Source organism: Lynx rufus, unplaced genomic scaffold (genome assembly GCF_022079265.1).
Source record: "Lynx rufus isolate CCGP_SWC_20201006 ecotype Redwood Valley unplaced genomic scaffold, mLynRuf1.p SCAF_3, whole genome shotgun sequence".
Classification (NCBI taxonomy): domain Eukaryota; kingdom Metazoa; phylum Chordata; class Mammalia; order Carnivora; family Felidae; genus Lynx; species Lynx rufus.
Window position 1 is genome coordinate 178,244,533 of NW_025814845.1, and position 26,078 is coordinate 178,270,610.

The window sequence follows — 26,078 nt, forward strand, 5'->3', positions numbered from 1 at the left end:
GGAAACACTGATTATATCACCAAGACTTTGACTGGAATGTCATAGTTGAGAAAGGTATGGATAAACTGATATGACTAGGCAACTTTAAGGAACTAAAGTTGACTTTATGGAGCCAAAAGAGCCCCTTGGAACTGTTGGCCTGGCACCTTGCTTACAGAGTTTCCAGCAGCCTTATGGGGTGAGTAAAGTCACTTCTTGGCAGGTGCAGACTCCTAAGGATATGTTGGGGACCTCAAGAAGAATTCACCCAAATGTACAGGTAGTTCAGGCAATTCTAATGGCAAGTATCTGGCTTGACTTCTGGCCTGGAGAGGCTATTAAAAGTTCAAACTAAAATCCCTTACAGGGGCATCTGGGTAGCTCAGGCATTTAAGTGTCCAACTTCGGCTCTGTACTATCGGAGCTTGGGATTCTCTCTCCCCCTCTGTCTCTACCCCTTGCCCACTTGCTCTCCCTCTCTCTCAAAAATAAATTAAAAATAAAAACTTAAAAAAAAACTTTAAAAAATAAAAATAAATAAGTAAAATAAAAAGTAAAAAGTAAAATTCCTTACAAAAGTTCCAGCAAAGTAGATTTAAGAGAACTTATGTGGTCAATCACTATTCTTGCTGTACTTACACAAATAATTAGACCAAGTTTGTTAAAACTAGACTTGTTTTTACAAACAAATTTGTTTTAGTTTGGTTATGTTTGATGAATAGGAGGATGATTTTAGAGGGCAAAGTATGTTTCAATAACGTACCTTTTGTGGATGTTAAATTCTAGTTCTGATCAATTATCTTTAAAGTGTTTATTGTTTGCCTAGAAGACTGGTCTGGATCCTGAATTCTTCTGGTTTCCTCAAACATCTGGCTATACCTCTTCAAACTATGGCTTCCGATCTTCTTGCATTTTCTTGTCTTGGAATCACTGAGAAGGAAAACTGTTCCTTTTCCTGAAGCCTTGCACACTAAAGCTCGACAACTTGAGGTACATCTCAGAGAAATGGCCACGGTAGCTCCTGTGTAGACACTTTTCATGCCTGTTGCTCTCTGGGCCCCTCAAAAAGATCACCAGAGAATTTGAACTACAAACCAGAAAAAATGCATCAGATTGTTGCTGCCTGTGCCCACTCCATCTGACGGTGCTTCGAGCTTGACATCCAGAAATCTTCTCACCGGAGTAGTCAGGATGCAGAAACTGGGTTTATAATTTGCTCCAACCATCAACTTGTGTTTTTCTTTTATTGTCACAGAAACGCCTCTTATTAATTACCTAATTGCTGGTTGAACAAGGTGGAGTCTATGCCATTATTAACAAAACCTATTGTGCCTATGTAATTAACACAGGAAAAATGGAAGTAAACACATAAAGGGTTTATGAGCAGGCATCCTGCCTGCATAGGCACAATTTAGGGACAGATCTTAACTATATCTGGTCAACAATCAAAAATGCCCTCCCCAGTCTCTCTTTTGTTTCTGGGTGTTTGTTTGTTTGTTGTTTTTTTTATATTTACCTCTCCTGAGACTGTTGGTGGCTATCCTCCTGCTACTTATTTTTGGTGTCTGTTTGACCTGTTAGTAAAATCTGTGTCCTCCAGGGTCCAACAATTCCAAGTCAAGCTAATGGTAACACAAGGATTCCACCCTGTACCTCTACAGGAAGATTCAAATCCTGTAAGTCAGTAGAACAGTCCATGAGAGATTTTTACCCATCCAGGTTAGGACAGGGACAATGGCCTCATGCAACGGGAAGCAGTTTCAGAAAATGAGACCTTTTATCCTTTCTCCTTCACAATAAGGAGGATGAAATCCCTCAGGGACCTTGGGAACAAGCCCCTGTGTATCTGAAAAACTCCTTGCTGCCTGCTGACTGACATCACGTTTCTCATAGAACTCCCTACTGGCTGTTATCACTTCTCCAGAGCAAAGTACCAGTTGAGGAGCAAACCCAGTCCAGTCTGCAAACCAGTCTGCACCATCATGGACCCCAGTGCTGAACTTACACTGACGTTCCCCCCTCATTATAATACTAAAAAATCATACCCGGGGGCGGAGATTTAACATGTCAATTAAACAAGCGATGCATGAAGAAGCATGATCTTTAAGTGCACAGGTGTTAATAACCCCCCGCCTCTAGATGCTTACATGGAACCCCTTTTCCCACCTAAGTTTCTTCAAAATGTTCTCCCTGACCTCTCCTCAGGGAGTCAGCCTCAGGATTCCTTCCTTTGTGCCGCCTCCCTGGCTCTCGAGCATTAGCCCCAATAAAGCCTTGCCTGTGCTTTTACATTTGGAGTCCAGCCTCATTTCTATCCTTGCTGGGTCCAAGCACTCGAGTCCGTTAACAGGCTTGCTCATATCTCTTTTCTGCGAAGGCAGTTACTGTGATACTGTTCAACCTCCATATTCTAAAATTGATATTTCTATTCTATATTGCCCATATAAAACATATAATCCATTTGTTCTAAAACTCTCCGTGGTACTCAGGATCACATGCCTGAGATTTTATATCACCGTCCACTGTCTTTTCTGCACCAAGAACTCATTTATCCCTTTCTTACCCATTGAAATCAGGCCTATCAGTGTTATAGAAAATCTAAATTTGCAAAATAATTTTTTCTCCTTCCCCAGTGACCTTGTAATATGTTGTATTATTGCATTGAAGGTGCTTTTTTTTTTTTTTTTGGCTTGCGCTGTTTTAATACTGTCAAAGTTCCCCCTATATTATGATTCAGATCGTCCTCAGAAGTGAATTTGAAATTCCTTGCAATATTATGTCTGAAACGCCTAAATCTTCATCAGTGCAGAATTTTGTGTGCAATTTCATTCTTAAGCATTTTGTCTGTTACTTTGTTACCTCAATGCCATGTTTGTCTTGATCTTAACGACTTCAAAAACAGTCTAAGGGAGGGACTTTATATCTATCTCTTTTGTTTAGTAAATGATCAATCCGCCCTTCTGTGCATAGTTAGTGAAACAAAGAGAAAGTTTTAGATAACTTCACACTTTTTCCTAGGAAAATTAGATATAATTTTATTCTACTATAAAGTGCTGTGCTTTCTTGTCTTTATATTATTAATATAAAAAATGACAACGGCTGAAAATCTCTGGCTATGACTTATTTATAGCCTAATATTCAATTCACAATTAAATGCTAACCTGTAATTGAATCCAAGGATTCATTCTGCTGATACACTGAATTAAAGAACATAAGTAAAGTGCTGAGTAAATAGGAACAGAACAGAGATTAATAACAACCAATATTTATTATGGTATGATTCATTATGAATAATTTGAATGCAATAATTATCATGATAAAAGCAACTCTTCAAAAAGGATGCAAGATATTTAAGAAAGATTTCTATCTTGTTGTGGTAGACAAAGTATTGTATTCTGTAACTGTAGTAGAAAGAAATCTTGAAAGGTAATATGGATATACTCTTAAGATATTAGGAAGCCTATTTCTAGATCATTTAAGTTGTAATATCTGCTAAGATGCTAATATGGTCCTGCCAGTAAGTTTGTTTATAGAAAAGTAACAAAATTTATAAGGAAAATTTATCGTGAATCAACAACTGAGATAATGGCTTAACCAAAGGAACATCCTCCTTTGATTCTATTCATTTGTGCCTTCATCTTTACATCTGAAGACGTATAAAATGCTTTAGAGCATCTTTCTCAAATTGTTCTTCCATTCTTTTTCTTCTCAACTTGATCTTTATAAACTTATAATAAAATTAACACAAGAAGGAAGAAACTACTTTGGGACTTAATTGGTAGAAACAGTAAAAAGAACTGATTTAGACTTTCAAGGCCTTTGAGAGTCGTAGTAAAAACACACACAACAGGTTCTGTGTGTAAGGATTTGAAATAATTAAAATAGAATTAAAAGCAAGCAAACAAAACAGCAGCTACCAAAATGTCCAGGCAGATTTGAAAAAATAACAAATGAGAACCCTAAAAGGGAACAGCATGATTATTAAGATGAAAAGCTCAGTGGAGGGATTAAATAAGAAATTAGATACTGAAAAGAAACCTGAGCATGGATTGCTGAAAGAATACGCAGAGTGAGGCACAGGGAGACAGAGGAATAGAAACTAGGAAGGAGAGGCTAAGAGATGTGGAGGGTAAGGGAATGGAAACACAGTATTTCTTCAGAGTTCCAGAGAAGAGCCATGGAGCGGTAATGGGGAGTGGTAATACCTGAAGACCGAATGCTGAGGAGTTTCCAGAAGTGACAAAAATGTAATTCTGTTGATACAATAATCACAGTGTATATAGCAAATAAGGTACATGAAATGAACGTGTGCCTCTGGCACTCCAGTGAAAGCTGGCAGAAGGAAGATGAAGGGTTCTTCACCACTTCAGTGAGGGGAGGAAGTGAGTGATCTTTAATGGAATGAGAACAGATTTAAAGGAGATTCTTGGAGAAAATAAAGTAACATGGGAGAAAAATATTGCCATGTATCTACCTCCTTATCTAGGGAATGACAATCTGGCTAAGTAGTAAAATAACTTGTTTCATTTTTCTTTTAGAAGACACATAGGAACCATTTCTACAGAAATAAACATCCCAAGTAACTCCTGGAAGAACTTTCTGGAAGACCAAAAGAGGGAAAAAAAAAAAAAGAAAAAGAAAAGCCTGCCTTTATTCTTGATATGATCTTGAAATTATGTTTATCTGTCAGTTCTGAAACTACAGGAAGTTAGATGCCCCACTTATAATTGACTCATGAATGGAAGTCGTTCCCTAGAAAATAAGTGGGGCTTTGTTCTAAGAAAATAACAGAAGGTTTACCAAATTTCATATTCAAGAAGTACTATATTTTCATAATTTAAGCTGTTTTACGAAGCAGTTCATCATATGTCACCTGGAGGAATATGCATCTAATTTGAGGAGCAGTCATGGGCCTCTTTGCCCCCTGGGAACTCACCTCCCCCTCTGTAGATTGCAGATGGAGCTCCTTCCTGCAGGTGGCCTTGAAGTCTCCCGCAGCAGCGCTGACCTGGACCCCTCGAGGAGCCTCCATGATCAAGGACCTGGTGGGTGATTCAAGCCTAAGGGTAAAACAAAAGACTCCTTCATAGTAAAAAAAAAAAAAAAAACAATTATGATGGACTAAAAGATAACATTAGTGACTAAAACAAACAAACAGGTAGGCATAAATAAAAATCTTTGCCATTTCAAAAAAAACAAAAGGCAAAACGAGTTTTAGAATCCTTTTTTATTGCCTTATCTATTTTTTGGTTCTTTATGAAACTTCATTTGTTCACATCAATTATTTACTCTCATTTGTTTAATGATTTAATAACAGTTTCTTATGTTGTTTCCTTTCACAACGCACATGAAAAGTAGGTCGTGATAAGTTTACTTGCTTAAATCTTTTATATATTTTCAAAATTAATGATGGAGTTTTAATAAATTTCTACCAACTTAGCATGTAGCTATCAAGAGTCTCACAAAGACGAGAGAGCTTTAATGAAAATTGTTAATATTGTGAACTTTCAAGAATTCCACAGTCAAAATTCTGTAAGCCTGAAAAGTTTCAAAGTACTCATTACACGTTTAGAAATTAATTAAAATGAAGAAATGAGACATTTCCTACATCCACTGACCTCTACTGGCCCAGGAAAATGTTCACAGAATGAATGACATTATCCTGACAGAGAACAAGTAAATGAGCGGTGATCCACCTCTCATTTAATTAAATATGAATAAAGATTGCATACATTTTGAGGGAAGAAAACCCCAATGTTTATTTATATATTTATTTGAGAGAGAGAGAGGGAGAGAGAGAGTGTGCAAGCCGGGGAAAGGAGCAGAAGGAGAGAGAGAATCTCAAGCAGGCTCAATGCTTAGTACGGAGCCTGACACAGGGCTCAATCCCACAACCCTGGGATCATGATCTGAGCTGAAATCAACAGTTCACACTCAACCGAGACACCCAGGTGGCCCCAAAACCAACTGTTTTAGCTTGTTGTGCCTGAAAAGAAAGATAGTTGGGAGGCAGTTTCAAATTATCTCCAAATATAAAACTAGAGGCAAGAGCAAAAGAAGGCAGAACATGGAAGCTAGAATACAGTGGTAAAAAGCGCTAGTGTGATAAGATAAAGGGCCCCTGATATGGATAAACATTCTGTTTATGGGGGAGCAACTCTGTGTGTTCCCCTTGACCACACAACTTTAGGACAAGAGTCCCCTCAGGTTCACATTCACCATCATCCAAAGCAACTGGTTTCCTCTGAGGCAACAGATCCAAAGCTGTTTTGCAGGGAGAACCACATCAAATAGTTAGATCTCTGAAGATAAGCTCTCTTTCAGTAGTGAAGTTGAACTTAGACTCGAAAGTGATATTGAAGGAGTAGAGCCAGCATTTAGAAGAAGTGATTTTGACATTTTCAATGTTTTTCACTCACCTAAGCAACTCTGAAACTTTCTATGGGCCTCTTGGGCATATTTATAAAACCCCTGGAGGGGTTAGGTTATATATATATATATCCCTATATGTTACATATATATGTATGTGTATATATGAATATATATATATATATATCCCTATATGTTACACACATATATATATATAAAACCCTATCTACTTATCTTCTACTTGAAACATTGTTATATTGTTATATATATATTAATAGATGTATTTTTTTGAAAAACAAAAGTCACATATTTTTACAGAGCATTTGAAAACCTGAAAATAAAATAATCATCGATAATTTTTTTCACTCATAATACCCATACTTTGCACATTCAATCTACATTTCTGTTAAAATGTGTATTTTATCATTGATTTCCCCTAATAAACCCCCAAATATAGACCATCTTGAGTAGTATATCTGTGACCACTACTATTTTCATCGGTTAATTATCCGCAACATTAAATGTAATTATATATGTTTGGATTGATGAACCATTCAAATAGAAGTCAGATAGGCACTTAATTAAAATGAGTTAATATGCATAATATTCATATTAATATTCTAAAATTATGACTCTGACTTTCAAGAAAACACAACTCAGTGAACTTATAAGTGGAAGGAAAAGCACACTTACTTTATCAAATAATTGATGTGGTTTAGTTTGTTTCCAAGGATAAGGGGTTGAGGTTCTTGTTCATATATTTGATAGTATGATATCTATGACATCCATATTAAATGTATACATGTTTTTGTGTCATATTTCCATCATGTTTACATTTGGGACTAGAACATTAAAATGTATTATGTCTTTCTGGGCTTTTGAGCCTTTCCATTCTCATCTTTATTAATTATTTAATAAAATTTTTTGTTATATTCATTTTCATTTTAGACCTCAGGTATCCATTGCCAGCGTAGCCATTAAGCAGAGTGCTTTGCTAACACTTAGAGCATCTCTATTCAAAGAGGTGGTGAACACTGAGAGATGGGTTTGGGAAAACTAACCAGCAGTAACCAGACCCAGTTTCAACATCTCTAAATTGAAAGTTATAAAGTTCTCATAGGACAATAAGAAATGTCTTAGGAGAATTAATGGAGAGAAAGATGGGGTAGGGTAGTATTTGGAGATACTGATGGCATTTCCTTCCCTGTCACGTCTCCTTAGAGTTCTGCCACTCACTAAACAGTATCTTTTGCCACAAGCAGTGGAAGATGGATCAGAGAAGCTGATAAAGACCTTTTGAGTTTCCTAATCTTACGGACACTTTGAGTTGGAGAAAAACCTAGCCATTTAGTATGTTGAAAATGATTCAGCCCATGAACAAACACATCAAAAGAAAACCAAAGTCAGTGAGAGCTTGCTGTGTATTTCCACCTGTTGAAGAACTGTTTTCTTGATTCATGGGGTAAAGAAGATTTGGATGGGAAATCAACAGAATTGATTTCAAATTGTTCTCTGTGTTCCTCTACTTGAGGCCAAGTTCTACATCGTAAGGCCTTTATTCTTCAGATGCTAGAGCTCTGAGGAATGTAGGGATATCTCAGGACTAAGACGACTGAGGACAAGAGACCAAAGATTCTCAAAGCAGAGAGGGACAGTGACCTGTGGTGGAGGTATACTAAGTGAAGAGAAGAATGAGAAACTCTTAGCAAATGCTACTTTGGGTCATGAAGCTACCAATGACCAAACGTCGCCCCCAAATCTTTGACACAGTGTAAGCTCCTTGGTATCCTTATACAACCCCAAGGAAAAAGAAGAGAACTGAACAGACTGGGGCTGAGTTTCTAATAACAGTGCAATGGAGACAAGACATGTAAATAAAGTTTTACAAGAATATTTTCATTTCTTGATATAAACTCAATAAATACATAAAAAACATTCAAAAGGTGGTAGCAATTTTACAGTACTGCTAAATCCTTCAAGTTATGAAGTGAAGAAGACTTTGAATTAAACAGGCTTCAACTGTATGTTTTGTTAATCTTGATAAAACTAAGTGTGGTAATCATTAAGATATAATACAAATTTTATTTCCACAACCATATGGTCAATTAATCTTTGACAAGGCAGGAAAGACTATACAATGGGAAAAAGGCTGTCTCTTCAACAAATGGTGTTGGGAAAACTGAACAGCAACATGCCAAAAAAGGAACTGGACCACTTTCTTACACCATACACAAAAATAAATTCAAAATGGATTAAAGATCTAAATGTGAGACCTAAAACTATAAATATACTAGAAAAGAATGCAGGCAATAACCTTTTTGTCATTGGCTATAGCAACTTTTTTTCTAGCTATGTTCCCTGAGGCCAGAAAAATAAAAGCAAAAATAAATTATTGGGACTTCATCAAAGTAAAAAGTTTCTGCACAGAGAAGGAAACAATCAACAAAACTAAAAGACAACTTACAAAATGGGAGAAGATATTTGCAAATGACATATTTGATAAAGGATTAGTATCCAAAATATATTTAAAAAACAAAATTCAACACCTGAAAAACAAATAATCCAATTAAAAATGAGCAGAAGACATGAACACACATTTCTCCAAAAAAGACATCCAGATGGCCAACAGACACATGAATAGATATTCATCATCACTTATCATCAGGGAAATGCAAATCAATGGGTTATTACCTCACACCTGTCAAGTGGCTAAAATCAACATCACAAGAAAACAACAGGGGTTGGCAAGGATGTGGAGAAAAAGGAACAGTCTTGCACTGTTGGTGGGAACGCAAACTGGTGCAGCCACTGTGGAAAACAGTATGGAGTTTCCTCAAAATTTAAAAATAGAACTACCCTATCCAGTAATCACACTCCTGGGTATTTACCCAAAGAATAGAAAAATACTAACTCAAAGGGATACATGCACCCCTATGCTTATATCAGCCTTATTTACAACAGGCAAATGATGGAAACTTCCCGTTATATACATATGTATGTGCATATAATGGAATATTATTTAGCCATAAACAAGAATGAAATCTTGCCATTGCAATGACATGGATGGAGCCAGAGTGTATTATGCTGAGTGAAATAAGTCAGAGAAAGACAAACACCACATGATTTCACTCATATATGGAATTTAAGAAACAAAACAAATGAGTAAAGGGAGAAAAGAGAGAGAGAAATCAATAAACAGACTCTTAATTATAGAAAACAAACTTATAGTTACCAGAAGGCAGGGGAGCTGGAGATAGGTTAAATAGGTGATGGGATTAAGGACTGCACTTGTCATGATGAGCCCAGGGTGGTGTATCGAACTGTTGAATCACTATTATACACCTGAAACTAATATAACACTAATATAATTCCAGTTAGTGTGTTAACTAACTGGAATTAAAAGAAAATTTAAAAGGCCAAAAAAAGAAATAATATAAATTTTTATTATTAATAATACTGTCTGGTTTAAATAATAGCCAATGCAGATGAGTAATATACACTAGGACTTAAATTACTCATAGAGAGTGCTCAAAGAGTATGTATCGAAACTATTAGACCATTTGGAGGATTTAATAATTCTCTTTTCACAAGTGGCAGTACAGTAGTTCTTATGAATATGAAAATTAAAGTAAGCTTGCAAACTATTTTTTACAAGCTTGCCTATCTAGCATAATAAACTAATTTTCTGTAGCATAAATCATTGTGAACATTTACAGATACGTATATCTGAATCATCCACTGTCAATTACATGTACAGTTACACTTACATATATGCACATATATTACCTCCATACCAATGTACATTGTCTCAAGATCTAGCTATGCTAATAGGAAAAGAATATTTTTGTCCACAAATGGTATGCAAATTTGCTCTAAACCTCCATCTAAACTCCACATGTTAAACTCCATGAATTCCGGGAATAAATCTTTGCGTTTAAGCACAATCAGGCACTTTGAAAAGTCTTTGAAATTAGATAGGCTTATGATTATAACATTACCTATCCAAAGAACTCTAGAGAATAAATAGATTTAGATACAAATTTTTTTAAATATAAAAGTAGGCATCACCTATTACTAGCCATGCCAGCTTATCAAAATGGCTTGATGATTTCATTGGCTATTTTATTAGTAATATTTTATTAACACTAATAAAATTGTAATAGTATTTTCCCAAGTCATTACTAGAAGCTGGATGCTTCTAAAATCTATATTATAAATTGTTGGGGCGCCTGGGTGGCGCAGTCGGTTAAGCGTCCGACTTCAGCCAGGTCACGATCTCGCGGTCCGTGAGTTCGAGCCCCGCGTCAGGCTCTGGGCTGATGGCTCGGAGCCTGGAGCCTGTTTCTGATTCTGTGTCTCCCTCTCACTCTGCCCCTCCCCCGTTCATGCTGTGTCTCTCTCTGTCCCAAAAATAAATAAACGTTGAAAAAAAAAATTAAAAAAAAAATAAATAAATTGTAGAATCATAGAAAATAATTCCCTGTATTGAAAGTTCTGCTGTACACTGAAGTAATGAAAGTTATTTCTAAAAAGTAGTCTGGGAAATTGAGGTTTGTACTCACTGAAAATTACTGTGCTCGAGATATGTAGACCTAATGAAAGAATTAAATGTAGGACTTTGAATAAGAAACTCATAGGTTCTACAGAGTTCTACTCAAATTTTAAATACAGTTGATCTCTATGGGGCTCAGTTACCTGATAAATAAAATCATAGAATACGTTAAAAATAAAATATTGTAGCCATTGACAACCATCATTAAATTTACCCTTCTTTATTAGTGAATTAACCATATAATTATAATCATCTAATACTGGGAACTCATTCTTACTTAAAGCTTTGCATGGATTATCTCTTAATCATCCCAGCAATTCTGAGAAATGCATACTCTATCCATATTTTACTTAGGAAGCAGTTGAATCTTAGTGAGGTTGAGTCATTTGCCTAGGATTATGTAGCTAATGCAAAGATCACAGAATATCCAAAACCATATGGAAAAAGAACAATGTTGAACTTAAAACCTTATTGCAAAACTCTAATAATGAAGACAATGCTGAGACACTAGAAATAAATTTTAACATGTAGGGTTGTCTGATTTTGACAAAGGCAGTAAAGTGATCCAGTGAGAAAAAGCAAAGTCTTTTCAACAAATGCTGCTCAAATAACTGATCTCTGTAAGGACAAAATGAATCTCAATATATACCACCCACTGTTATCAAAAGTAAAAGCTAAAACATAAGGTTTTTAAAGGAAAATATCTTTGTGACTTGGGAGTAGGAAAAGTTTTCTTAGGCCACAAAAAGGAATAACTAGTAAATATTAAAAAAATATATAAATTAGATGTCTTCAAGGTGAAAAGCTGCCTTTCAAAATCCATCAGTAAAATGAATATACCCATAGATTGGGAGACAATATCCACAAAATACAGATGTTACAGATGTTACAAAGGACTGGTGCCAGGATATATAAATAATCCTCCAGCTCAAAGATAAAACACAGAAATATAAAATACAAATACACAAAACATGGATCGCCTTGGCGGTTCAGTTGGTTGAGCATCTGACTTCAGCTCTGGTCTTGACCTCACGGTTCCTGGGTTCCAGCCTGGCACTGGGCTCTGTGCGGACAGCTCGGAGCCTGGAGCCTTCTTCGGATTCTGTGTCTCCCTGTCTCTCTGCCCCTCCCCCCTCCTGCTCTGTCTCTGTCTCTCTCTCTCAAAATTAATAAACATTAAAAAAATTAAAAATGAAAGAAAAAATACAAAAAACATAATTAAAATAAACGGACAAAAGTTTATAAATAAATGGATACGCCACTAAACAATATATGGTCGTTCCATATGCACAAGCAAAAGTCATTAATATCATTACTCATCAAGTAATGGCAAATTAAAAACACGAAATAACACTAAACACCTACCAGAATGGTTCAAATGAGTAAGAATGCTAACACTACTGAATACTGGGGAAGATGTGCAGCTGCTGAAATTCTCATTCATTTTTAGCAGAAAATGATATAATCACTTTGGAAAGCTCTGGCATTTTCATATAAAGCTTAATATATGCCAGCTATATCCCAAGTGTCTATCAATTAGGAAAATACATACATAAAATATTATATGTTCATATAAAAGAATACTAATCAGTAAAAGGCAGAAGGAACCATTGATGCAGTCGACAACAGGGATGGATCTCAAAAACATCATGAGGAGTGAAAGAAATCTTGCAAAGAAGAGTACATATTGTATTGTATTTTATATTTAGTACTAAATCAATCTAATCTAATCCAGAGTGAAAAGGGTGAGGGAAAAGTAGCTTCTTGTGGGTAGTGGTGGTGATTTCCGGGAAGGAGCATAAGAGAACTCTCTTGGGTGATGATGATGTTTTATTTCTTGACAGGAATTTGGGTTACACAGGTAAATGCATTTGTCAAAACTCAGGAAATGTGCACTTAATTATTTGTGAAGGTCATTGTATAATTATTTTACAATAAAAAACTTTAAGCAATATTGAAAACTAGATAATGATATGCAGGCCAAAGTGATCAGGTAAAGTGTACAGATGTGTACAATTTATGTTCAAATGCATAAAAATAAGATCTACTGGCAGATGACTAGTGGAATGTGTACATATGTGATTAAAGACCTACAGGAGAATGATAATGGAGGCATCTAGCTGGGAGTATATAGGTGGTCACTGCAAGATGCTTTCAATATTGAGTATGTTCGAGAATTTTCATAAGGTGTTGGGAAAGAAGGTGTGGTCTCAGATCTTATAGGAATATCCATTTTGTTTGTTTTTGGTTAAAGTTTATAAAACATCACCTATGCAGATCCAAATAGGAAAACTGTTAACTGATGCTAGTGTTTGATTGTCATTGACTGTATTAAAACTCAGTAAAGAATAATAATGATATGTTAGCTAACTTGGATTTAAATAAAATTTAAGAATGAAAGAAATACTAATTACAAAAGGGATGCTTCTAAACTATATATAATTCCATTGCTAAATGACCATATTAATATGAATGCTATAACACTCAATGTGTGTATTTCACAGCTATTTCTGGGAGAGGGATATCTCGAAAGCACATCTGATATTATTTACCTGAAAATTCAAGAATCTGATATATTCTTGGATAAAAGTAAACTCGTATCTGCTTTCCTATCATAAATCCAATATTAAAAAAGTAATAAACATATGTAGTAAAATCTCAACAAGAATCCAAAGAGAGTCTCTTGAAACTTAAAACATTATGTTAAACTATTCTAGGGAGAAAAGTATGTGCAACATTTATCAGATTTTTATTTACTTTATTTTTTCAATTCCTTTTTAAAACTTTCTTTCTTTCTTTCTTTTTCTTTCTTTCTTTCTTTCTTTCTTTCTTTTCTTTCTCTCTCTCTCTTTTCTTTCTTTCCTTCTTTCTTTCTTCCTTTCTTTCCCTTTCTTTCTTTCTTTCTTTCTTTCTTTCTTTCTTTCTTTCTTTCTTTCTTTCTTTCTTTCTTTCTTTCTTTCTTTCTTTCGAGACAGGGAGAGAGAATCCCATGAAGTGCAGAGAGAGAGGAAGAGTGAGTGCAGAGAGCCCATAGCAGGGCTCAAGTTCAGGAACCATGCGATCATGACCCGAATAGAGCCTGATGTTTAACCAACTGAGCCACTCAGACACCCCAGACATTTTCTTTTTTAAATTAGAAATTAACATGAAATTATTTCAATTCAAAAGGAGATTGGAATTAAAATATAAATTTCATCAATGGACACAATATAATTTAAATAGATCAAAAGTATTTATGATAAATTAATATCTGACAAATGTAGCAATCATTTTGGGTGGAAATACTAGGTTACTTAGTCAATGATGCTTACTAAATTGTCTATCCATACTGAAGACAATAACATTAGATCCTTAACACACTCTGCAAGAATAATTTCCAGTTCTATCTATTCTAAATACAAAAAGTAGTAAATCACAGGCTGTAATTTTCAGTAGCAAATCAGAAGAAAATTCAAAACATAATTTCCCACTGTGTTTATTCACAACATCAAACTAAAAAATACCCAGTGTAAAACTGACAGAAAATTAAAAGAAAATACTGGAAATACCCAAATACAAAACAAGACAACCTTTGAAACAAGATGGAAAGCCCCAAAATCATAAAGAAAAAGAATTGATAAAATTTCACTAAGCCTTAGGTTATATTGGTTTTCTCTAGATACCATGACCTTCTCAAATAAGCCTAGAATTCCTATAGAAGTCCTATAGAAGTCTGGAACTCAAACATTCCAGAATACTCTGGAACTCAAATTAGACTAAACCTGTATTCCCTTCGAGAACAATCTGGTAAGTAGACTCTTGGCAATACAGCATTAACAATTAAATGATGCCCTGCTTCTGTCCTATATAGCAATTGTCAATCCTCCCCTGAGGAGGGTTTACAACATAGTAGAGGTTTCATTTTAATTCATTTTATTACAAAACATTCTCTAAAGGGGCCTGTTGAAAAATGAAACTCATGTTTATTTGCAAAGCTTGTGAATTCCTATGTGATTAGTCATTGGAATTAGTGAAGTACTATTTGTGTTCATTTTGAAAGCATTATAGCAATCATAGTGATGGATTTCAGACTAGTTTTTATAGTAGGTACCAAGAGATTCTTGTAGAGAAAAGGAGTAATGTCGAAATTCAGTCACCCTACCACCTGTTTTTTTTTTCCCAAGAAATGCTGTTTTTATTGTGTTTACATACTAAAGATGCAACAGATTTTGTTTTTATGGTATTATACAATTCTCAATTTGAAAAAAAAAATGCCTAGGTCTCTAGAAGAACTTTCAACATTCTGAGAACAGAATTCAGACTCCTTTTAAAAAGTAAGTTGTGAGATGCAATTACTAAATAGAAACTTAAGCAGAACTTAAGCATCATGTTTCTGGTTCTTCATAAATGTTTAACACGGTGTCAGGCATTTAGTGAATTATTTTTTATTTCAATGATGGAATGAATAGAAAATTGAACAGGAAAATGTTTTAAGGGGGGAAAAAACACCATGTAAACTTTGACCTGAATATACAAGCAATTTTACTGTCGTATCACTTCAAGCTGTGGAGAGTTTTCTTCAGCTGCAAATCACATGGTTTTCGTGACCTCTATTTTTTTGGTTGGTTTGTTTTCTGCTTACTTGCACTTTCAGTTATGGTCTCTTTCTTCAAATTAGATCAAACAAATGTTTACATCAATTGTTGCTCTATGTTTCCAAGATTACACCCTAATACAAGCTTCTGATAATGATCATTTGCTATCAACTCTAAATAAATATATACATACATAGAATGAAATAGTAAAAGGGAAGAAGAAAGAAACAGAGAGACAGAGTAGAAAGGAAAAGGGGAGAGGGAAGAGGGGGGAGGAGAGGAGAACCTCTTATTGACAAAACATCTCAGTGCAAAATCCTTACTACCTTATACATGGTGGCTTTTCCTTGAACACAGTAATGACGTATATGAGAGCTATGTGTTTTCGGAGATCAGTTTGGAGCCTGCAAAACTTAACATTTCAGTTTAAAATTATATTCACACAAGAATGAACATGATGAAAAGATTCCAGCTACATCATTACATATTAATTCATTTTACTGATCCCAAGTGCAGATTAGTTTTGTTTTGTTTTCTTTTCTTTTCTTGGAACAGTTAATGAAACTCAGATCCAAACAATCTTTGGGCAATATAAAACGGGTTTCCTCACTTCTCACCATAAAGTGCAGACACTCTTTTGAACTGTGATAATTTAGCTAAATTAATTTAAGAAATAAAAAAGGAAGAACATTCATATTTGTGCTATTCTGGGAAAATATACCCTTATGTCTCGACTACTCAATATACATTGTTTTAGCCTTTTTAACACAGAGGTCCCTAGTGAAAAGCAATATAACTTTGTGTAAGACATCATAGAAAATCTACATGTGTAGGTTTGAAATGCACATGGAAACTAGAACAGAATTTGGCACACATTAAGCACTCATCAAACATTCGTTGAATAAATAAATTATAGAAATCTACTTCATGTCCACACCAAAACATTCCCTATACTCTTTAATAAACTTTTTGAAATGTATCTTTCTAAAGTCTCTTATTCTCGACAAAAACAAAATTAAAGACAACACGGCTACTTACTCCCCAAATTACCATTTGATTTACCTGGCCAACCAATCTCACCTTGTTGATTAGAATTAGGTGTCGACTAAGAGTACTTCTTACTGCCCTGAAAGGAAAATTGTCAGCAGGACTTGTAAAGATCTTCTCAGACACTCTGCTTTTAATCTTCATGTACACAAATGAATAATTGAATACCCCCATCATTACTGTGCTTTGCTTCTGTCTCAGTTTCAAATTTAGATCAGTAACGCTCATCTTGGGGGTTACTAATTTGCTTTTAGCACTAGCAGATAAACTCAGCTTAGTGCAATATTTAAATAATTGATGAATAATTAGAAAATAAAAACCAGAAACACCATATACTAATTATCATTTAATTCACATTCACACTTATGAATTTTGAGACGTCAGCAAGGTAATTAAAATAACACTTCCTATTTTTCTTTTAGCAATAGATTTTCATAACGAAAATCATACACTGAGTATATAATTACTAAAATGTTAGACGTAAAAAGAAGTTTCTTTTAGAATGGTGTAACAAACATTTTTTTTAAAGGAATGAATCAATTAACTCTGGCATCTGTATTAACACACAGTTCAAAAACACTTGGAGTCAATGTCAGCCACCTGGGTCCTAATAATGCAGTAACGACCACCACATTTCTTATGTTACGTGCGCTCAGTGTCCTTGTTATTGAGTTTTGCTATATCAGTACTTCACATTAATAAGTATTTATCAGACACAATTATGTGTGAGATATATGTTGACTGCTATAGCACTGAAGATAAACAACGAAGATGCAGATGTTGGTCTAAGGTAACATACACCTTTGTTAGATGGGAAGGGAAAAAATAAATAATCACACAAAAATGTGGGAATTCCTAACTGAGAAAAGAGCCCTAAGTTGAAACTATAACGCATTATGAGTTGCTGTTTACACATACTCTTCAACCTGTCTAAATCCTTTGGCACTGAGTTGGGATTTTGGCATTGAGCAAAGTTATTATCTTTGTCTAATAAAAAAGCGCCTTGATCACAGGAAGATCGTGGCCACCTTCTTCTGGTTTTGTCAACTAGCCGGTTTGAATCTGAAATACTGTGATAGTGAGAAACTGCGTTCCTTAGAAAATTTTATCACAGAACTATAAAGGTCTGAAAAAGTTACTGTTGTGAAAGTATGGCTTTTTTTAAAACATGTAAATTGTTTTACTTTATTTTTCTATTTTCATTTGAGCAGTGTTTTCCGCTCATCCAAATGAGAGGGGCTGCACCTGATCTTTATGAAATAATTTGGGTTTTGCTTAATATTTATATTGTGTTTTCTAAGACAAAGACTGTCTCCCAGGTTGATACTTTGATTCAGCTTTGAAAATGATTTCTAATGTGTGATTTACTTTTTAAATATCATTATTGTCTTTTTTTCATCCTATAGAAATGTATTTTGGAATGTAATTTATCTATCAGAGAGTAACTATATAAAACATCTTTTTTATTGACATATAAAGTTGTATTAGTTTTAGGTGTACTACCTAATGATTTCATGTACATAAAAGTTGTGAAATGATTACTGCTATAAGTTATATAAAATATCACTGGACCCCAAACCTTATTTATTGACTCAAGGTCATTCATTGGTCAGTTGATAGATTTTAATATTTCAAATTTTATTAACAGTTGCTGTGATTTTCTTGGGGAGAATTCCCTATGAAGTTGTCATCTCACAATTTTCTGGGTAGTGAGGGCTGTTACATACAACTGTGCCTCTTAGAAACAGAACATTGTCGGGAAGCACCTATTCCATTGGAAATACTAGACTGAGGAATCCATCATAAGGTAATTAAGTTCTGTCTTTTTCTGGTTACTATTCATATTTGCTTTGTATTTCCCTTTACATAACATTCCCTGACCATTTATAGCTTTTTTCCTACTCTCTGCCGCCTCTTTCTTTCTGCCTAGATGTGTCATGTATTTCATTGTCTATGTTGGATTTTCTGGAATCGTTATTTTTATTAATTCTCCTCTAAATTTCCTCTATAACTGCCTTTTCCACACTCCTCATGTCTGATATATTTATTTTTATATTCATTGTATGTTTGTTAGGGGCAAAAATATACAGAAGTTTACAATAATAACACACATTTTCTTGTCCTCAAATACTTGGCATTTACTATGTAGGCAGGGAATGTCAACTCTTTATACAAATATGTAGCACATTTTTTATTTTACTTCTTTACATACCAAGGGCCATCAACAGTGATGGAAAGTCTGACATACGTGGAAGAGCCAGAACTTACCTGAGGTCTTGGGAAGGTTCTGCTCTGATGTGAGGTGTCTCAACAGAGTGCCCGAATACTGCTCCTTCGGTGCCTGGACAGAACATGAATCCAGTAGTCAGCAGTCGATACAAACAAGTAGACAGACATGTTGGTTTTCATCTCTATTTTTATGCATCAAATATGCATTCAAAAAGGGGACAGCTAGAAACAGGAGTCCAGAAAATGAAATAGAAAAATTGGAAAAAGTGTTCAAGGTAGTGAAGGGCCAAGAAGGGTAAATCTAAATGTCCCTTGGTAGCTAACTTTTAAGATGACCGTATTTAGAAAAGTTTAGATTGAGGTAGAATTTTCACTCTCTGATCAAAGATCCATCCCCTTCCCCTTTCTTATTTCCCAGGTAAGTATATTTGAGGGAGGGATAGATCACAATACTCAGTTCTGTCTTTCTACAAATGGCAGAGCATGAATGAAAATGTGGAGAGGAGCTCCTTTGTAGTATATCATTAATTCTTTTTTTTAAATGTTTATTTATTTTTGACAGAGACAGAGCATGAGCAGGGGAGGGGCAGAGACAGAGGGAGACACAGAATCTGAAGCAGGCTCTAGGCCCTGAGCTGTCAGCACAGAGCCCCACATGGGGCTCGAACTCACAAACCGTCAGATCATGACCTGAGCCGAAGTCGGACGCTCAGCCGACTGAGCCACCCAGGCGCCCCTATCATTAATTCTTTAAAGACATAGGTCTCATGGGACACTTGGTAATTCTCCCCCACACAGCACCCACTTTTATTAGAGTGATTATCAATAGCAATTTAATTTGGCTTCTTTGGTACTAAGGCTCTATCTAAAACCATAAACTGCTCAAAATCATTTCTATAGAGTTGACTTCATGTGAGGTCCTGGTTACCTGAACAGGTCATGCACTCTAACACTTTGCTCAGGCAGTTGAATGGTATTCCATCTACACTTTCATTTATTGACTCTATGTGATTTTCCTGGATCCCAGAGCTTTTCCATAGTTTAACTGAGCAAAATAAAATGATCTTCCTTTTCAAAAATACAAAAAAAATATTGATGACAAAATCTCATTTTTGTTCTTTTGTAATTTCACATAGATGTTTTAGATCATTCCATCTGGATTAATTTTATTTTCTTTTGGTTTAATCTTCATCAAACATTTTGGTGTAAAAATGTCATGTCTGCTCCTTCAATGGCCCCAACACCAGCTTAATAATACAAATTATACAAAATAATACAAATAATGCAAATAAAATACATAAATTTTAAACCTATAAAATAAAGTTGCTTATGCTTATTGTGAAGAACAATGAAAAACGTATTGATTCAGTATATGAAAAACAAGCAATGATTTCTTCAGTAAACATGAAATTTTCACTAGAAAATGAGAGCTAACACCTAAATTCCTTAAAAATAAGTGGCTTTATATAGAAATATACTGAGATCACCAGACAACTCCTGTACATAAAACAGCATTGCAGACCTTGATCTTGAATCAGAGAGGAAGAGATTTTTTTCAAAGACAGTAACATGGTTTCATCTATATTATGGTTCTAAGGATAAATTTACAAGGTTCTGCAGTAGTAAATTCCTAAGATTACAGATTTCAATTTACAAGCTAAAAGCTATTGGCATTTGTTTACCTCTCACTGGGTTGGTTTTACTACTTGTTGATGTTTTGTTAAAGAGACTGCAGGGCATATGATACATAGACAGACTATCAGAGCAATTATTTCTTCAATGGAGTTTGCTCTTTTGATATTTTATAAGGTATTTTATTTCTGTGAGTGGAAAATTATTAGGAATAAGGTCTTTGAAAATAAAGTAACAGTTTTAGATAAAACCCTAATTTTGTGATGGTGGTGAAGGTGGCATTTGAGAAAACATTCCAATGTATAAGTTTTCATATCCCAACGAGAGACCCCTTTATCATTTTAAGAGGATATAACTTCCAGAAAAAATAGTTATCCATCTGTAAAGTTTAAAAATTAATTTCCACTATTCTATGACTTTGAAGACTTCCCAAACGAGATGACAAAAATATAATTAAAGAACAGTAGCAATATTTATTTTCAAACATGGAATGGAACATATAGTAACTTAGCACAGAACATATCAGCGAAAGTAAAAGGGGAAAGCTATCAAAGCTTTAATTTTTCAAAGAGGATTAAAAGCTGATAGAAGTCTTAATTCTAAGTATCAGTATAGAAAATTATTGATGATTAAAAACAAACAATTCTTGAAGAAATAATGTATAATCATATCCCCTAAGGGGTTAACTTGAAAACTGAATAAAATAACATAAATAAATTACTAACTATAGACCTCCAGATAATGCGAAAAGTACTCTTAACTTCTCCATTACTGTCCCAGAATGAGCCAAGGGGGTAATAATTAATAAGCAATAATGATAATCTTAAAAGGAAATCAGTGAAAGAAGATAAAAGCCATCTGAAGCAAGCACATACTCTCACAGCCTAAAAAGGCAAAATTAAAATACATATTTCTGGGGCGCCTGGGTGGCTCAGTCAGTTGAGCACCTGACACTTGATTTCGGCTCAGGTCATGGTCCTGGGGTTATGGGATACAGCTCCATGCTAAGCATGAGTCTGCTTAAGATTCTCTCTCTGTCCCTCTCCCTCATTCATGCGCTCTCTCACAAAATAAATAAATAAATAAATAAATAAATAAATAAATAAATAAATAAAAATATGTATTTCCTTTGTAATTTTTGAAAGCTTATTTGTTTATTTTGAGAGAGAGAGAGAGAGAGAGAGAGAGAGAATATGAGCAGGATTGGAGAGAGAGAGAGAGAGAGAGAGAGAGAGAGGGAGACAGAGAATCCCAAGTAAGCTCTGTGCTGGCCGCTTGATGCAGGGCTCAAACTCATGAACCTTGAGATCACGACCTCAGCCGAAATCAAGAGTTGGACACTTAACCAACCAAGCCACCCAGGTGCCCCTAAAATACATATTTCCTTGGAATTGGGAATTTTTACAAATGTCAGATGATTAGTAAGGTTGCCAGACTTATCAATTAAAAATATAGGGGATCACATTAATTCTGAATTTCAGATAAATATGAAATATTTTTAATATAAATGTGCAATATTTGCATGGGTCATATTTAGAGTAAAATTGATGTGTTGTTTATCTGAAATTCAAAATTAAATCACTATATAGTATACCTGAAACTAATATTACACTGTATGTTAACTAACTGGAAGTTAAATAAAAAATAAAAAAATAAAAAAATATTTTAAAAATAAATGAATTGTAACCTATCCTCAACTGGGCATCATGTATTATACCTGGTGACCCTAACCATCAGTCAACATGTATTTGGTACCAAGAGTACAGATGTGTACAGACCACATTTACTCTCATTTCAGGAAAAGAAGGAATGTGTGATGAATTTTCACATTGTAAGCTATAAAGTCCACGGAAACCGAAAAGACAGAGGGACAGAAAAAGGACAAGAAGGTGGAAAACGCAGATGTTTACTTATATATCATAATATATATAATATGTATGTAACTTGTTGAGTAAATAAACTTGTTTTTAAATTTTATTCTATTGTATTATTTACTTATTTATTTTAATTTATTTATTTTAATTAACTTTTTTTAAGTTTATTTATTTATTTTTGAGAGAGACCACAAGTGAGGCAGGAGCAGAGAGAGAAGGAGAGAGAGAATCCCAAGCAGGCAGGCTCTGCATTGTCAGCACAGAACCTGATGCAGGGCTCGAACTCACAGACTGTGAGATCATGACCTGAGCTGAGGTCGGATGAAGCTTAACCCACTGAGCCACCCAGGTGCCCTTTATTTATTTATTTTTGAGAGGGAATGAGAGCACGTGCACAAGTGAGCTGGGGAAGGGGTATGGGGGGGGGGAGAGAGAGAGTGAGAGAGAGAGAGAGAGATAGACAGATAGACAGCGAGAATCCTAAGCCAACTCCATGCTCCCAACATGGAGCTTGATCTCACAACTCTGGGATCATGACCTGCGCTGAAATCAAGAGTCAGACCTCCACCAACCCAGCCACCTAGGCGCCCCAAATATTTGTTGTTTAATATTGTTTTAAGGGACCATTCAAAAGGGTATAATGTTCTATTCTGCTTGACTATATAGATGTTGAAGGGTATATCAGTTTAAAGTGATGATGATGTTTTAAGACTTGGGGAAAACATAGACTGTTGACTATTGTAAAGGTCAGGAAAGATGAGACAAGCAAACTTTTGGGTCAAAAAAACACTGGATGTCATTCAATGATAACAACTGGCTTCAAAACCAAGTAAGCAGGATGGCATATTCTGCTTTGCTGGGGAGGAGAAAGACTATTTACATGGAGTGTGATCCTACTCCACATTTAAAGACAGTTTAAGACAGTGTAAGTAGAATGCTACTTTTTACAAATGCCTAACATAAAATGCCATCCTCCGCACAAAATGAAAAATGCCATTAAAATTAAATTTACATATCCCTCCTAATGTGGTTATCCATACTCTAAATGTTTTACTTGAAGTTGTTTGCCATTAGCCCCAGAACAGAGGTCACCAAAAAAAGAAACCAAACCAAAAATACTTGGTGTTCCCAGGTTCTTCCTCGAGTTTATAGTAACTAAATATATATTTATATTCATATTCATATTCATATTCATATTCATATTCATATTCATTTATATGTATGTATGTTCTGTGAAATGTGATATTTTTCTGGCCACTAGCTTCATAAATTCCATTACAGTTAATTTCAGAGAAAATTTTATGAGGTCATTGGCTTTGTGTGGAGACACCTGTGATCAGTAATACACATGGAAGCAAAACAAAGATACCCCTGTGCTTTGAAATATTAATTTGACACAAATTATCTCATTTTTTCTCACAGACTTTTTCATTTGTTTAGAGAGAGAGTGAGTGGGGGAGGGGCAGACAGAGAGGGAGAGAAAAAAAATATCTCAAGCAGGCTCCACTCCCAGCGAGAACGTCGAGACATTGGGCTCAAGGTCACAACTGTGAGATCATGACCTGAGTCGAAATTAAGAGTCAGATGCTTAACTGACTGAGCTGCCCAGGGGTCCCTCTCACAGACATTTTTAATGTAAGTAGATAATATATTGTTTACATCTGAAAAATGAGGAAGCTGTAATCAGAGAAATTAAATACCGCATTGGTGAGCTAGAATTTTGGCCTTCAGGTTTTCTGATGTATACACTAGGCACTTTGAAGTCAGCAGACAGAAGGAGACAACTCCAGCTCCTTCATTCTTACCTAAATGACTTCAGCAAGTCATTTCATCTGTCCAAACTTCAATTTCCATAGATATAAATAAAGATAGAAATAACAACCTTACAGGTTGGGTTAGGGTTTTCTTAAATACGATATAAATGTGCCTGGTTCGCTGTAAGAATTCAGTATTCCTTAATTCCCTCTGTCACTTTTGTTTATGAAAATCAGCCACAGAAGACATACACATTGTGTTTGTAGAGTTAATGGCCCACCATGGGTCTAGTCATTAGTACGTGAAATCACTGATCCTAAAATGTCAGCTTCAAGTTACATGGTCTCATGCTGAATTCTGAAATCTGAAATTTAGACGCTGTAAAGAGATTCTTAAATAGTGAATTAATTTTATTAATCAAGACTCTATTCAGTAGTCAAGGAATTCCCTAATGCAGCTGCTTAGTTACCAGATACGATCGATCAACACCCAAAAACCTGAGAAAGAAGTTTCTTCTAAATAGTTATGTCCAGCATAATCTCCCTTTTAATTGAACTTTATCCTAATGCTTAAACAACTGCAGAAAAATGAAAACAAAAATGCATAGCAGGTCCTTTACTAACTACAATGGATAGCTGCGATTTTTCTGTGTTTTATACTTAGCTCTCTGCATGGGGTTATCAGAAATTCATCATAGGAGTAGCTGGATCGGTAAAACAGTCATTAACTCCACCAGGGCTTTACCTCCCTTTTAAAAGTCAAAGGAAGGGGCACCTCGGCAGTTCCACTGGTTAAGCTTCTAACTCTTGATTTGGGCTCCAGTGTTGATCTCATGGTTCTTGGGATTGAGCTGCGCTGGGTTTGTGTTCACAACATGGAGCCTTCTTGGGATTCTGTGTCTCCTCTCTGAACACCGCCCCCCCCCCCACCAAAAAATAAACTTTTTAAAAATAGTCAAAAGAAAAGTTAAGGAAAGAGTAGTACAGGACGCCATTCCTGAGGATATTTCTCTTCTCAATGTGAAATCTCAGTCATGGAATTTATAAGAATTCCAAGCTAGCAATTAGCACTAAGAACTTAAAGAGGTGGAATCTCACTAATGGTAGCAGCAGCACCTTCAATATCCAGTCCATAGGACAGTTAAGAGACTTAAATAATAATAATAAATAAACTTTAGATGGACAGTACTTTAAATTCCTCCACTGGAATGGGGCTGAAGTCCAGAGTGAATTCACTGAGCTCTCAGGGGCAAAAGTATTCCTATTTATTCATTATCGCCAAGTTTGAACCTGTGCTATTGAATGCACATAAATTCTTTGGTTAATTATATTGAAAGTCCCTTTCCATTGTAAATTATAAATTATATAAAATTATAAATTATAAAATCATAATTAATTATAATTTCAAATTATAAAATCTTTTTTGTATTGTATTTGAGATCAGGGCCTTTTTCACTCTGTAGTGCCACTTCCTAGCACTTTATCTGGTATAAGATAGACTTTCATTAAATGTCTCTCTGAAGTTGTTGCAAGTGAAATGAAGAACATGGCAGCGCTTGCTGTCCAGGAAGAGACTGGGCGTCCCTAGGGCCTCCATATCAGCTGTCAAAAAGGGCTTCAGAAGAGAAGGCTAAGGCCTGGCATGGAATATTAGCTGTTCTGGAGAGTGAGAGAGAAGAAAAAAGAGAAAAGCCAGATGGAAAAGGAACAAAGGAATCAGGAAAGGCACACCATGGGAAGGAAGCCAGAGAGAAGTAGAAACATTTAAATTCTTGGATACCGCTTCTGCCTAGCATACAAAACTTTTGTAATCTGAGCCCATCCACCTGCTCAGACTTCTTTTCCTTTACTTAGCTATGAAACCTCTTTACTAATTTTTCCCACCTTTTCAGGTAAATGTAATCTGTTCATCCTCTCAACATATTTAGGGTGTACTACCTGTCACACTCATTCTAAATTATGTGTTATTCCCCATCTAAACTAAAAAATTACAGACATATTGCTCATCTTCCACTGTATTCTTGTACACAACATGGTGCCTTACATATTGATGTATCAGTAGCAATAT

The 26,078-nt window shown here is 35.2% G+C and overlaps 1 protein-coding gene across 1 annotated transcript in view; it reads right to left on the reverse strand.

Annotated features, from left to right (window-relative positions):
- SGCZ (sarcoglycan zeta) overlaps positions 1-26,078 on the reverse strand; it is a 1,101,292-nt gene that overhangs the window by 9,725 nt on the left and 1,065,489 nt on the right. Inside the window, exons 6-7 of the mRNA XM_047092209.1 lie at positions 18,790-18,862; positions 4,916-5,039 (exon numbers count right to left, since the gene is read on the reverse strand). Coding sequence (XP_046948165.1) covers positions 4,916-5,039; positions 18,790-18,862 — 197 coding nt within the window. The remainder of the gene's footprint in view (positions 1-4,915; positions 5,040-18,789; positions 18,863-26,078) is intronic.